Raw genomic sequence first — 12,209 nt, 5'->3', positions numbered from 1 at the left:
ACTATTGATTATTGTTAATATTATGCTAATAGATGTGACGTAAATATTTTTATTTATTTATTTTAAAATCTAGTATTCTTCTAAAGAACTTTAATAATCCTTGACATTCCTCCTTGGAAAGAGCACTGGTTAATGTCACAATTGCAGAAATGTTCTCTGAGGGGAATTCTGCAGGTGTCCTGTTTTGGAAATGTGTCATAAGGCTTGGGGCAATCCAAATATAAATTGTGTTATCAACATAATGGTGTTGTCACTTTGTGTTAATTAAATCAAATAGAAGTAACACTATCCATCAAGCATATTAAAATATATACTTTTTAGATATTAAGAAATATTTCATTCTTCCATTTCTATTAATGCTTCAGACATTCAAGTGGGGAGCCACCCACAGCTGCAGAGGGTTTTCCAGCAAGAAAATTGCATTTCCGTCATTTTGAAATGCAGACATGTGCTTTCTCTGAAATTACCTATAAATGCATATAATGTTATTAGAAACATTAAACTAAAATTCAGTATTTTATTCTAGGAGGCAAACAGAGTTTTGATTGGGAGCAAAATCTGAGTACTAGAGTGGAGTGGCACAACACTGAGGAATATTAGAGAGAAAGACTAAAAGAAAAGCCACTTGGGCGGGTAGATTTATGAGCTGCCACTTGCTTCCAAGAATCCCATATTTCAATAGTAGTCATCAGAAAAGCTTCTCTTTTCCTCCTAAGACAGTAGCAGGAATCCTCAAGCTTCCATCTGCTGCTGCTCTGAGTCTCTGAAAACGTACGCATGTTCACTCATTAAACCAAATTTCCAAAACCCTTTTTTCCTATTTAATGTTGTAGAGAAAAATATTAATTTAAGAAGTGAATATTGGGGTTTGAGGCCATTAACTTAAAAATGATTTTATATTGCAAGACAGGAAGGAGGTTAGTAATGCAGGAAGCGCTAGCAGGGAAGTACACTGACAAAAGGCCTGGGCGACAGACTGTATTGCTGGGCCGTGGCTGCCAACTGTTTTGACCTCTGACCAGGGCTGGGCAAACAGCTAAGCTCAACGTAAGTAGGAGTGGAAAATCATGTTCAGACTTAGTGCTGATTGAGCAGGGAGGGAGGCTGGGGTAAGGGAGGACAGGTGCTCTACAAACAGCCGTCAGTCTTGAAAAGTCTATTTATAAGATGGGGAGATTAGGGGAACAATTTGCCTGCTTTGAAAGCGAGTGGCAGATGCACAGGATGGGGCTTCCTGCCCAGCATGCCGCAGTGTCATGACAAATGGTGCTTCTGACTCCAGTGACATTGACGATCCTTCACAGATGCTAAGACAGAGGAAAAACAAGGAGCAAGGCACGAGTCTGAGAAAAGCTGCTTTCCTTTTGACATAGATAATGCATATACTACTAAAAGCAAAGTGATGAATAACTCTCTGGAAAGGATTTCAGAATTTTCCAATTCCCCACAACAAACATTAAATGCTCTAAGTCAGTTTCGGCACTGTGAAATATTGTACTATGTTTGCACTTAAGTGTTAAGCTTTCTATGTCAATTTCATCTGAGTTTGAAGATGAAATCTTACCAGAAAATGAGAATTATTGACCTTTACTGAAGCGTGGTGACAGCGGGATGCTGTAAGATCTCGCAGCTTCTTACCTTGTTGTTGCTATCTTTTCTCCCTTTTTCCAGTCCCAAAATACAATACTGTGAAAATCCTCTAAACCAACCGACACCAGACATTTTCCATCGGCTGTGTGAAAACAACACAAACGTCAAATAACTCATTTCTTCAATGAAAAACCAAAACATTTTATATACTGTAGAGAGGAAGAAGAAATTGACCTTAAGAATATCTTTAGACTTAAATCCATCAAAAATATCATATAAATGGACTTCACCAAATGAAATGCATGACTAGTAACAGTTGAGCTTCCTAATGCATAGTAACTGGTTGCTGAAGTAAATCACTGACCAGCATTCCAATCTGAGACACACAGCTATGCGGGAGCCTCTCAGGTGAGCCACAAAAACCTTGTCTATTTTATGACAGACAAATCTCATAAAATTTACTGAAAGAGCCATTTGGCTTTGTGACCCTGAGTCTATTTTTGGCTCCAAAAAAATGGTGTTCAGTTTAACCCTCCAAGGTAAAAACATCATAAAATCTAAATTTAACTTCAAAAATTCTTTCAAAAGATGATTTTACAATTCAAAAATGTAAATATATCATTTCCCTGTTTCAAATGTAGTATGATTATTATAGGACATCTAGAAAACATAGATAAATAAATTTTTAAATCTTTCGAATTTCCTAGGCCTTCATTTGGTATCCTACCAGTCCTTTCTCTACATAAATGGGCTTTGAAAAACAAAACCAGAATCATACTGAACAATCTATTATGTAATCTTTTTAATCTATTATATCATGAACACTTTCCCTTAGTATTAAATAGTTACAATATTAATAATTATATAATTTGGACCTTTAGGTTGTTTCCAAAAAAAAAACTTTCAAAAAGATATTGAATGTATAATTACACTTGAAATAAAAACAGTTAATTTGCTATTTCCCTTCAAGACAGAAGAGGTACAGTCAATAAGCTTTTCCTTTGCTGCCTCCTCTCGGAGCTAGATTCAAAAGAGAAGCATCTTGAGTCAGCAGTGCCCACCCCCCACCAGCTGCACCGTTGCTAGGAGACGGGTGATCAAGCTCATCCTGCATCAGTCTATCAGGGTTTCTTCTCTGGCTGTAGAGGACCAGCCATTAGGGTAAAGAAACACAAGTATGTGATGAACTGCTTCTCTCAGGTCTGCTGGTCCCCTTAGAGTCTCAACTGGTATTTTCAAAGGCAGGCCTGGAGGAGACCCAAAATTAGGGTTGCCAGGTAAAATAAAGAAAGCCTTTCTAACTGGAACTTCAGATAAGCAATGAATAATTTCTTACTATATGTCATCGTTAATATTTATACTCGTTATTACATATTTATACTTACATCATCACATGGAACACAAAATGCTAAAAAAATGATTTGTTGTTTATCTAAAATTCAAATTTAGTTGAGCCTCCTGCATTTTGTCGACTAAATCTGGAAACCTATTGTGCTAACCAATGTCCACTCTTTGAGTGCCCTTACTTATGCCAGAGACCAACTGAAATGGTGGTCTGCTCCTTCTTTTCTGGAGGAAAGAGAGTAAGAAAGGAAGAGTCTAGCTTAAACCAAATCCTCCCCAACCCTCAACCACTACTAAGTATGAGCAAGGATTTGATAGTACACAAGCCTTTTCAAGCTACTAGGCTACAGTATTAGATGAAGACATTTACACTTTCCTAAATGGCTAAATCACTACCAGATGATTACTGTAATTCAAAGGACAATTTGTTTATAACTAATGATATGCCCTTATGTTTAAATGCTACCAGGCTTTAAACTGGGCAAGGTCTCTTCTTTGCATTTAAGAGAAGGGACTGCTAATGATTTCCTATTCATTACCAACAACACTACTTTTTCCATATTTCTTGATATGACCTGGTTATGTTTCTATATTGGCATGCCTCTCTGTATTCGGTGATTTTATTTTTATTGGTGTTTTCACTCTCCCTTTTTAGACCATTAGTTTTTTGGTTTTTTGGCAGCTGGCCAGTACAGGATCAGGGATCGAACCCTGGACTTTGGTGTTATCAGCACCATGCTCTAACCAGCTAAGCTAACCGGCTAGCCCAATCATTAACTCTTTTAAAGCTTACAGTAATCATATCATGTTTCCTTTGTAATCCTCACACTGAGCTGGTTTTCAGTCAGTGGTGATACCGTTGACACTGAGGATGAGGAGAGAGAAAGATGGAATATGCCTATGGATGGTATGAAGGGATAAGGAATGTGCTATGTTATATAGCTATAACATTTTTAATTGTTTCAATTATCATTCCTTTTGAAAACGCTGCACAAATATGCAGTCTTTTTTGTATTCATTAAGTCTATATTTAGTTTTCTTTTGAAATCTGTGTAACTTTATTTTTCGTGTTTGTGTACATAACTATATTAACATGTTTCTTAGAATGCAAGTGACCATACATTTAAAAATGATAGTTTAAGTTTTATGTCTTCTGATGAAGACCTAAGGGTAAGCTTATTTTTTGTGGGGGAGAGGAGCTCTTTTTAGACTTCTGCCAGGCCCCATCAGCTTATCCTCACAGTTATACCACCTTTCTACCCCAAAAAGAGTGTACTGATTGTGGGTTATAATGGAAGAAACAATGCAAATCCAGAGGTGCTTCAACAACCATACCTCTTCTTTGGGATGGTGACCTCGTCTTGCATTTTGCAGGTGTAAGCTATTTATGCCTATACCACACAGTTTGAAAATACAATTGGATACTTTATTTTTCCCCGTGTTCATTTCCCCTGTAGAGGCTTGAAAATCCATTGTTCCCTGGCCAGTTAGTTGGAGTTTTTGATTTTCGGCTATATTTTTAGAGTCTAGGTAATGTCTTTTCAAATCTTTCCAGTCACAGTATGTATTAATGATAGATGTGACATAGTCCAGAAATAATTCTAAGGCACTTAATGTCAACAGTAAAAGGCAAATTAGAGATAAATTTTTATTCAGACAATTACAAATTTGTCCCCCTACTTAAGGCTCATAAAAAATGCATAGATTTTCCAAATTGAACATAATGAAATCAAGTTAGTCTTAGATGTATTCTTGTGGAAATCAGTATTATGCCATGAAAGCTTTAAAGAATTATGTGGACGATATTTAGGCTAGAAAATAGTCATGTGGCTGAACTTCTCTTTCTAATCTGGTTTTCTATTCATGTGGAAGCACTTTCCTTACTGCAAGTATAGACCTTTCCTTAAACAGCGAAAACTAATTCAGAGTCAAAAAGCTTCTCAATTAAGTGAGATAATATAAACTCATTCCTTCCTGTTCACATAATCCAGTTATATACCATGTTGTAAGAAATGTTTTTGATTAAAAATGTTTTTTGTTTGCTTTAGAAAAGTGGCAAAAACAAATTAATCTAAATCCCTATGTATAATTGCTTATTTGTTGCCTAGTTTTTGCATCATTTGCCTGCTTTATATTTCTAGGACAACTTATTATTCTAATAGGAGACAAATGCATTATATCAGTAGGTTTCCACGATACCCCAAAATGAGCTGATTTGTAAGAGATGGGTGGCTGTTGGGATACTGAGGCACACAGACAGGGCCACCAGCTAAATAATAACCAATGAGTGTTATGTTGGCGCTATTATATAGTTAAACAGGGATATCTGCATAGTCTCCTCCTCTCTTGGGACTTTGACTTGAGCTGCTCACTTTTCCATCAGTTTCTAAAAGGAAGGAATAGTTGCCTATGCCTTTACCAGATAAGTGTGTGACTCAAGACTGTTCCAGAATAGGGATCTGTGCCTCTATGTACCACTATGCCCCCTCCACATTTACACTGGAGGATGGGGGGGCAGCTGGTGACACTTGCTGGTGGGCTCAGAGAGTGGGGAAGTGCGCAAGCATGCCCAATGCTCCAGATATACTCTCATACCAAAAGGTCACACCAGCACTGGTGGAGTGCAGGGCCAGCAGAAGGACAGCCGTGGGCCTGGTGGCTATGGCACTGGACTGAGAGTCAGGAGACCTGGGTTCTAGTTCTGGATCTGCTGCTGTTGACATTTATCTGGGCCATACTGCCAAACTCTCTGCATCTGTGTTCTCGGCCTGTAAAGTAGTTCAGGGGTTTAAGACTAAAGTTATATTATTATAACATGAAGTACTATCAACTACCATAGTTCATCTGTATGTAACCATTCATGGTGATGAATCATACACAATAGACATCAGTGAAAGTTTTTCCTGAATAGCCCTTAAAATTAATGTTTTCTAAAACTATCAACTAGATTCCTTTCTACTATTTATGTATTAACATCATACTTAACCTGTAAGACAAAAAGGTAATTTTCCACAATCAAAAATAACACATTTGCTGAATAATTGGGCTCTTCCCCAGTGATTGTTATCTGGGAAATGAAGACTATATATTGTAAAAATTGAAATACCCTTCTTGTGCAGAAAATATTTCACATTTGGGGATTTCTTTATTTGTCCAAGATGTAAATTAGAAGCAGTGACAGAATCAGCTTCCCCACCTTTTCTAGAGTATCTGATTTCTCTACCTTAGCAATGATCTGAGGGGCTGCCTTGTGAGGAAAAGATTTCTAAGCTCACTTAATTTCCTGTTCTTTCTTCTGTAAAACTAATATGCCCAGAAGAAATGTGAGCTCTCTGAAATGTAGAGACCAAGCTACTGGGTATCAGCTTATTGCTACCAATTCATCTCATAATTAATGTCTCTGATCAACACTCTGCTAATCCCTTTCTCCAAAGGTATTTAAATAACATGAGTTAGTTATTTTAATTTAAAAACCCAAAAAAATCAATGAATTCTATAGAAGAAATAATCTAATGATTGGATTCTATTTATATTACTCTAAATGTCCTGCCACTCTATTTATATGCTAATAAGCATATACACATTTTCATTTGAAATTAGTGTAGATGCTATTTTGAGTTCTATTTTTTCTTCTACTTAACTTGATAATAGAAATGTGTATGAAATACATGTAGTCCACATACTTTTCATTTTGATTATAGCTATATTATTGCCAGATTGTTTGCCAGAATTATTGAGTCAATTTTCAATGCCACAAAAATATGAATATATTCAATTCTTCAACATCTTGTAAGCATTTAGGTTTTATTATTTTATTTTTGCTACTTTAATGGGTATCTTACTGCTCTTCTAAAGCATACTTATTAATATAATTTCAAAACTTTATGTCCAAACTTCTGGAAGTTTGGACTACTGAGCATTCAACGGGCAGGTAGTATGCTGAATAGCTCTCGCTCCTTCAATACTCAGTACTTCAATTCTCCTACCTCACATGCCTACCAGTGTAGAGTATGAACTGTTTAGCCTGGATTTTTATTAATTCAATAACCACAGAAGGTATTAAATAACTTCTAATAATGATGTAAGAACTTAGATTTGTACAGTAGTTTACAGTGTGTGAGAATGTGCATGTTACAAAAACAAAAAACTACTCCATACTGCATTGGTCATGAGATAAAGGTAATTTTCACCTAAACATGGTTTACAATGTAAAATTTTAGTAGTAATAGTAAAAGGCAAGACAAAGTGCGTTAAGCAAAACCTCATCTGTTCATTCATTCATTCACAGCATTTTTTGAGTAGCTTCTACATCCACAGCACTAGGACATGTGCAGTGGGAAACAGAGAGATGGGCTCTGCTTTCTTAAGTAGTTTACTGTATGTGAAGGGTATAGGAGATGTTGGCACAAATAACTACTGTACCACATGGACTCTGACAGGTGCCATGAAAACAATGACAACAGTGGGCTAAGGGATTCAGAAGAAGAGATAGGTTATTTATCCCTGGAAGAAAAAAGGGGAAAACTTTCAGCTTGATCTTAAAGCATAGTAGGACTTGAACAGATATATGAGACCAGCATGAGCAAAGAACACAGTCAAAAGAAGGATGGAAATACATGTAGGCTCTACAGTTAGATAGATGTAAAGGATTGTGAATGGGTTAGTGGGTGCAAATGCTGCAAAGGAAAGTTGAGGCCAGATCGTGGAAGGCCATGAATGTCCAACCAATGCCTTGGCCCTGAGTAAGCCAACCAAGGTGCGTCCACAATGGTAATTATGCTCCCGGAAGACTCCAGAAGTGGGTAGGAAGGACTGGAGAAAGTGGGGATGAAAATAGAAGCAAGCATTGCTACCATGGCACAGATGAGAGGGAGTGAGGGCTTCGACAAGGAGAGTAAGAGAGGGAGGGACATATAAGAGATTAGGGTTAAGGAATCATGGGATATAATGGCTAATATTACACATATGGCACGTATGAAACACTTGAATGGAACTTAGAAAAGGGATATTATAGAATTAGCTTTCTGTAAAGTTTAGAATTGTTTCTACTCATCTAATTTCTACAACTGAGATTATTAGAATTTTCTAGGTAAAAACATCTTTTGTGATAAGTCCTCATTATCTAATTCTTGCTTAAATAATCCTTACTCTAAAGAATGTTATATTCATCTATTAGTATTTTATAGTATTATGTCCAGATTTTAAATTAAGGAGATGAAAATTTCAGTTCTATTTTTGTGATAGGAAATTTATTTCTAAAACACCAATGTTGTAAAGAGATCCTTTGCAGAGAATTTGCAACCCTCCCTCTAGTTCTTTATATTTTAAATCAGAAGTGATGTGCTTCCACTCATTTGGAGAGATGAAATTGATGTTCTGAGTCACTGCCAGATAGTCGTTAGTAAGTCTTTCAACAGCAACAGCTGCTCTGGATTTCAAATCGCTCAAGCAGATACAGAACACAGCGTGAGCTCTGGGTAATGACTCGGGAGAGAGAGAGGAGAACAAGGAAAAGGATGTGTCATTTAAAGGCCGCATTTTTGGTCAGGTTTTCACATGTATGATTCATAGCCTAAGATTGGGTAGCTGACATACAAACAGTTTACCTCATTACAAGCAGAACTCAACTAAATTTGAGGATGTTAAAAAAAAAGTGAACTAAATACAGAACTGTCAGTGACTCTAGTGGAAAACTGGGGCTTACCTGAAAAATCGAGTGCACATACTCCTCTCTGATGTTGTCCTTTCAATAGTGACAAACATTTTAGAGTTTGTGTGTCCCACACATGAATAGCAGCATCTCTTCCAACCTTGAATAACAGGATGAATGTTATTAACTATGCATAAATGATAATAAGAATGATTTTGTTCCTTAAAGTCAAGCACTCAAAAATCAAGAAACATATTATTCGTAAATCATCTGGTCCAACTCCGTTATTTTCCAGATGAGGAAACTGAGGCATGAAGTGTCTTGGCATGTCATGAGGCTTGTCATGAAATCAAGTTGGGTTCCAGCAGGGCCTGACTGGGCACAAGACTCTCAGTGGCTTTTAAGACTGTACCTCAAACACCCTCTGTGCTTTGTTTTTTCAGTTACCTCTACCATTCCCCCTCCTGCCTTCTCAGCTCCACACAAGATTCCACTTCTCAGTCAAGGAAGTCACCTGTGTGTCATCATGGCACTATCCAGAGTTCTTTTACCCATTCTCAATTATTTTACCCAACTCAGAAAGCTTTTGCCCTGCTTCTCCCCCTGGGAAATAACAGCTTCATGCGTTAACTATTTGTCATTAAGGTGGATTGTCCTGGTGGGGATACAAGCTTCCATCACACTAATTCCCAACAACAGAGAAAATTATAACAGTAAAATGGCTTTACTCACTTATAATACATAGGGGAAAAGAGTCTATTAGATACCATGACTTTAAAAGGGAAAATGGGACATAAAGCCACAGGTGGGCATAAGTGAGCAGAATCCGGGCAACTCCTACACGGCTCTGTGGAGCCCCCCTCCCGCCGCTGCCCCCGGAGTGGCTGTGGGCATGCTATTTGCCACAGGTTTGCCTCCCACTGAATACACTATTGAGTGCAGGATCTCCTCAGGGGTATATGCAAAGAACCAATCTCTGGTTTTTACTTTCAAAAGAAGTTTACTAAATTCCCATGCTTATTAGAGAAACAAAAAAAAAAATAAGGGCAAGTGAAAGGCAAAACAATTATCAATTACTTGTAAAACTCAATAATGTCAGCTAACACAGAACAGATGGTCTCTAATTTGCAGTTGGAGGGGCAACAAACCAGTGTATAAACCAACAGCTCTTATCTTTTGGAGGATTGTAACCCTTTCACAAATAATATAAAAGCTATGGCCCCTTTTCTGCTCAAAATGTACATTTCTGAGGGTTGACTCCCTCATCCTCTCAATTTCATCCAGTGATCTCATGAACCCCAGGCTATGAATGAACCCCCTTCAAAAGCTCTACCACCTGTATGACAAGTCCCAGAAACAATCAGGATTTAGTTGTCTTGTGTTAACCTTTGACATTATACCAAGAGTTTTTACTTGGAATTTTCCACTTAGAAATGGAACATCAGTTGAAATATTACCTGATCATGATAAAACACAGCAAAAATGTAATCTACACATTTGAGAAAAAAGGTATAAAATTGAAAATGTTTTTGAAAATATTACTGTTTACCAGCAAGATAATAATACACCTGAGTTTAACAGATTCTTTGCTAAGTTGACTTTATTATTCTCCCCTCTATACCCCAGAATGACTGAATGGAGGGTTTCTGTTTTCAGTAGCTTTTCAATTACAGACTCAATCCAAGGTTTAGGAATTTCAAAAACACTGTTCAGATAAAAATTAGGGGTTTTTGCAAGGCTAAAATAAAAAATAATAAATTAGTCAAAGTTCTTATGACTTTTTTACAAAATAACTACACTCCAATTGTTACACAGTATTAAAAATAGATCATTCAATAAATATTTATCAACTACTTAGGATGTACTAAGTACTGGGTATATAGTGATGAAGAAACATACAAAGCTGTTTTTTCACAAAACTTTCATTATTTTAGTTTCAGCTAGTCCCATTCATTGATCTCACCACCTGAAGAAAAGAATCCCTCAGAGCTACCCAACAGTGCTAGAATGCGTTGGTTGGTTCTCCCAACATCATGGAATGATCTGACGGTCACTGAATCTTCAGCTTCCTACCTCATGTTTATTTCTACCTAGTATTTCTTGAATTTCTAACATGTAAACTGGATTCAAAATTAAATCCTCTGTCTCTGGCTAGGCCCCCAGTCTTAGAGGAGAGATATATACCTGCCCAGTGGCCACATAGTCCTTCACTGGATGGATGGTCAGGCTGAGAATGTCATCATCGTGCCCCAGGTACAGCCTCTGGGAGTGCTGCTGCCTGTTGTACACGACAGCAACTGCAGCAATGTGGTAGACCACTTCTCCAGCTTGTGTGTAGAACAGATTGTTTCTACAGTCGTAGCCTCTATAACTGAAGCACAGGTCCAAGAAATGCATAGCAGTTGAATAAACAGGAAATGAATGGAGCCAGAGTTATCAGAGGCAAAGCTAACATGTTGACATGAACATGTACAAGTGGAACCCCAGGTGTCTCCAGTTGCATAGAACAGCAATGTTCATATGGGGGTATGAGGACCTCTGAGGGCATGGGATGACTTTCTAAGAAGCTCATGGGCTCTGATCATTGTAATAGAATCTGTTTCCAGATCCTCAGCTACTGTATGTGCTCTTTCTTACAATCACTCAGTCTGAGAACATGCCTGTGATGAGGCGCAGCTTTTCCTTTCTCATCTCCCCCTCACAATGCCCTCCTCCCACTTTATAGTAAGTCATTCCTCTTGTCCATCTGGAATCTTACTATGGTGTATTTCCCTAGGGCATAGAACCTTGCAGGGGCACCAAAACAAAGGGACGATTCAAATTATAATTGTGGATGGCGAAAGTGAACAACTCTAATGATTAGCTAAGGAATCCTTGTGTAAGTCAAGTGATTCCCAATTCTTTGCTTTTAACAAAATTTAACAGAGATTTAATTGAAGTGTCAGCTGACAGATCACTAATTTTTGTGATATATCAGAATAAAAATGTAATTTTGGGGCCTGTAATACAGAAGGAGTTTAAATAATTGAACAGCACTACTATTGATAAAATTATTGATAAAATTGTTTCCATTCTCACCTATTTATGAAAATAAACTTTCTCAATGCTTACATCTATAAAAAAATGAAAAATGGGAATACACTCAATGCTAAACTCTGCCACAGTCTAGCAATAAGTAATACACATGCACAGATATCTGAACTAATTGAAAAAAATATATCTTGTTAAAATAATTTCCAATAAAAGTTTTCTGTGGTTAACAATTATATGTCACAATCTGTAATATATTTATGTTAATTTGATCAATTTTTACTGCTAATAGTTATAATAATTTCATCTAAAAAAATATTCACAGAGCAGCACTAACAGAAATATAATGTGAGCCACATAGGTAATTTAAAATTTTCTAGTTGAGGGCTGGCTGGTTAGCTCAGTTGGTTAAAGTGCAGTATAATAACGCCAAGGTCAAGGGTTCAGATCCCCTTACTGGCCAACTGCAAAAATAAAATTTTCTAGTTGCCACATTAAAAAAAATTTTTAAAAGATGAAATAGGGGCCGGCCTGGTGGCGCACTGCTATAGTGCGCCACTTGGGAAGCGGGGCGGGGCTCCCCCCGAGGGGACGG

At 37.3% G+C, this 12,209-nt stretch overlaps 1 protein-coding gene across 1 annotated transcript in view; it reads right to left on the bottom strand.

Moving 5' to 3' along the window:
• Window positions 1-12,209, bottom strand: part of LOC103590996 (echinoderm microtubule-associated protein-like 6) — a gene marked incomplete at its 3' end in the record, with an annotated part of 206,778 nt that overhangs the window by 32,100 nt on the left and 162,469 nt on the right. The window contains exons 14-16 of the mRNA XM_008573359.1: window positions 10,769-10,955; window positions 8,639-8,744; window positions 1,639-1,732 (exon numbers count right to left, since the gene is read on the bottom strand). Coding sequence (XP_008571581.1) covers window positions 1,639-1,732; window positions 8,639-8,744; window positions 10,769-10,955 — 387 coding nt within the window. The remainder of the gene's footprint in view (window positions 1-1,638; window positions 1,733-8,638; window positions 8,745-10,768; window positions 10,956-12,209) is intronic.

Source organism: Galeopterus variegatus, unplaced genomic scaffold (assembly GCF_000696425.1).
Source record: "Galeopterus variegatus unplaced genomic scaffold, G_variegatus-3.0.2 Scaffold909, whole genome shotgun sequence".
In the NCBI taxonomy this organism is placed as follows: Eukaryota; Metazoa; Chordata; class Mammalia; order Dermoptera; family Cynocephalidae; genus Galeopterus; species Galeopterus variegatus.
This window is presented reverse-complemented; position numbering and strand designations above follow the sequence as displayed.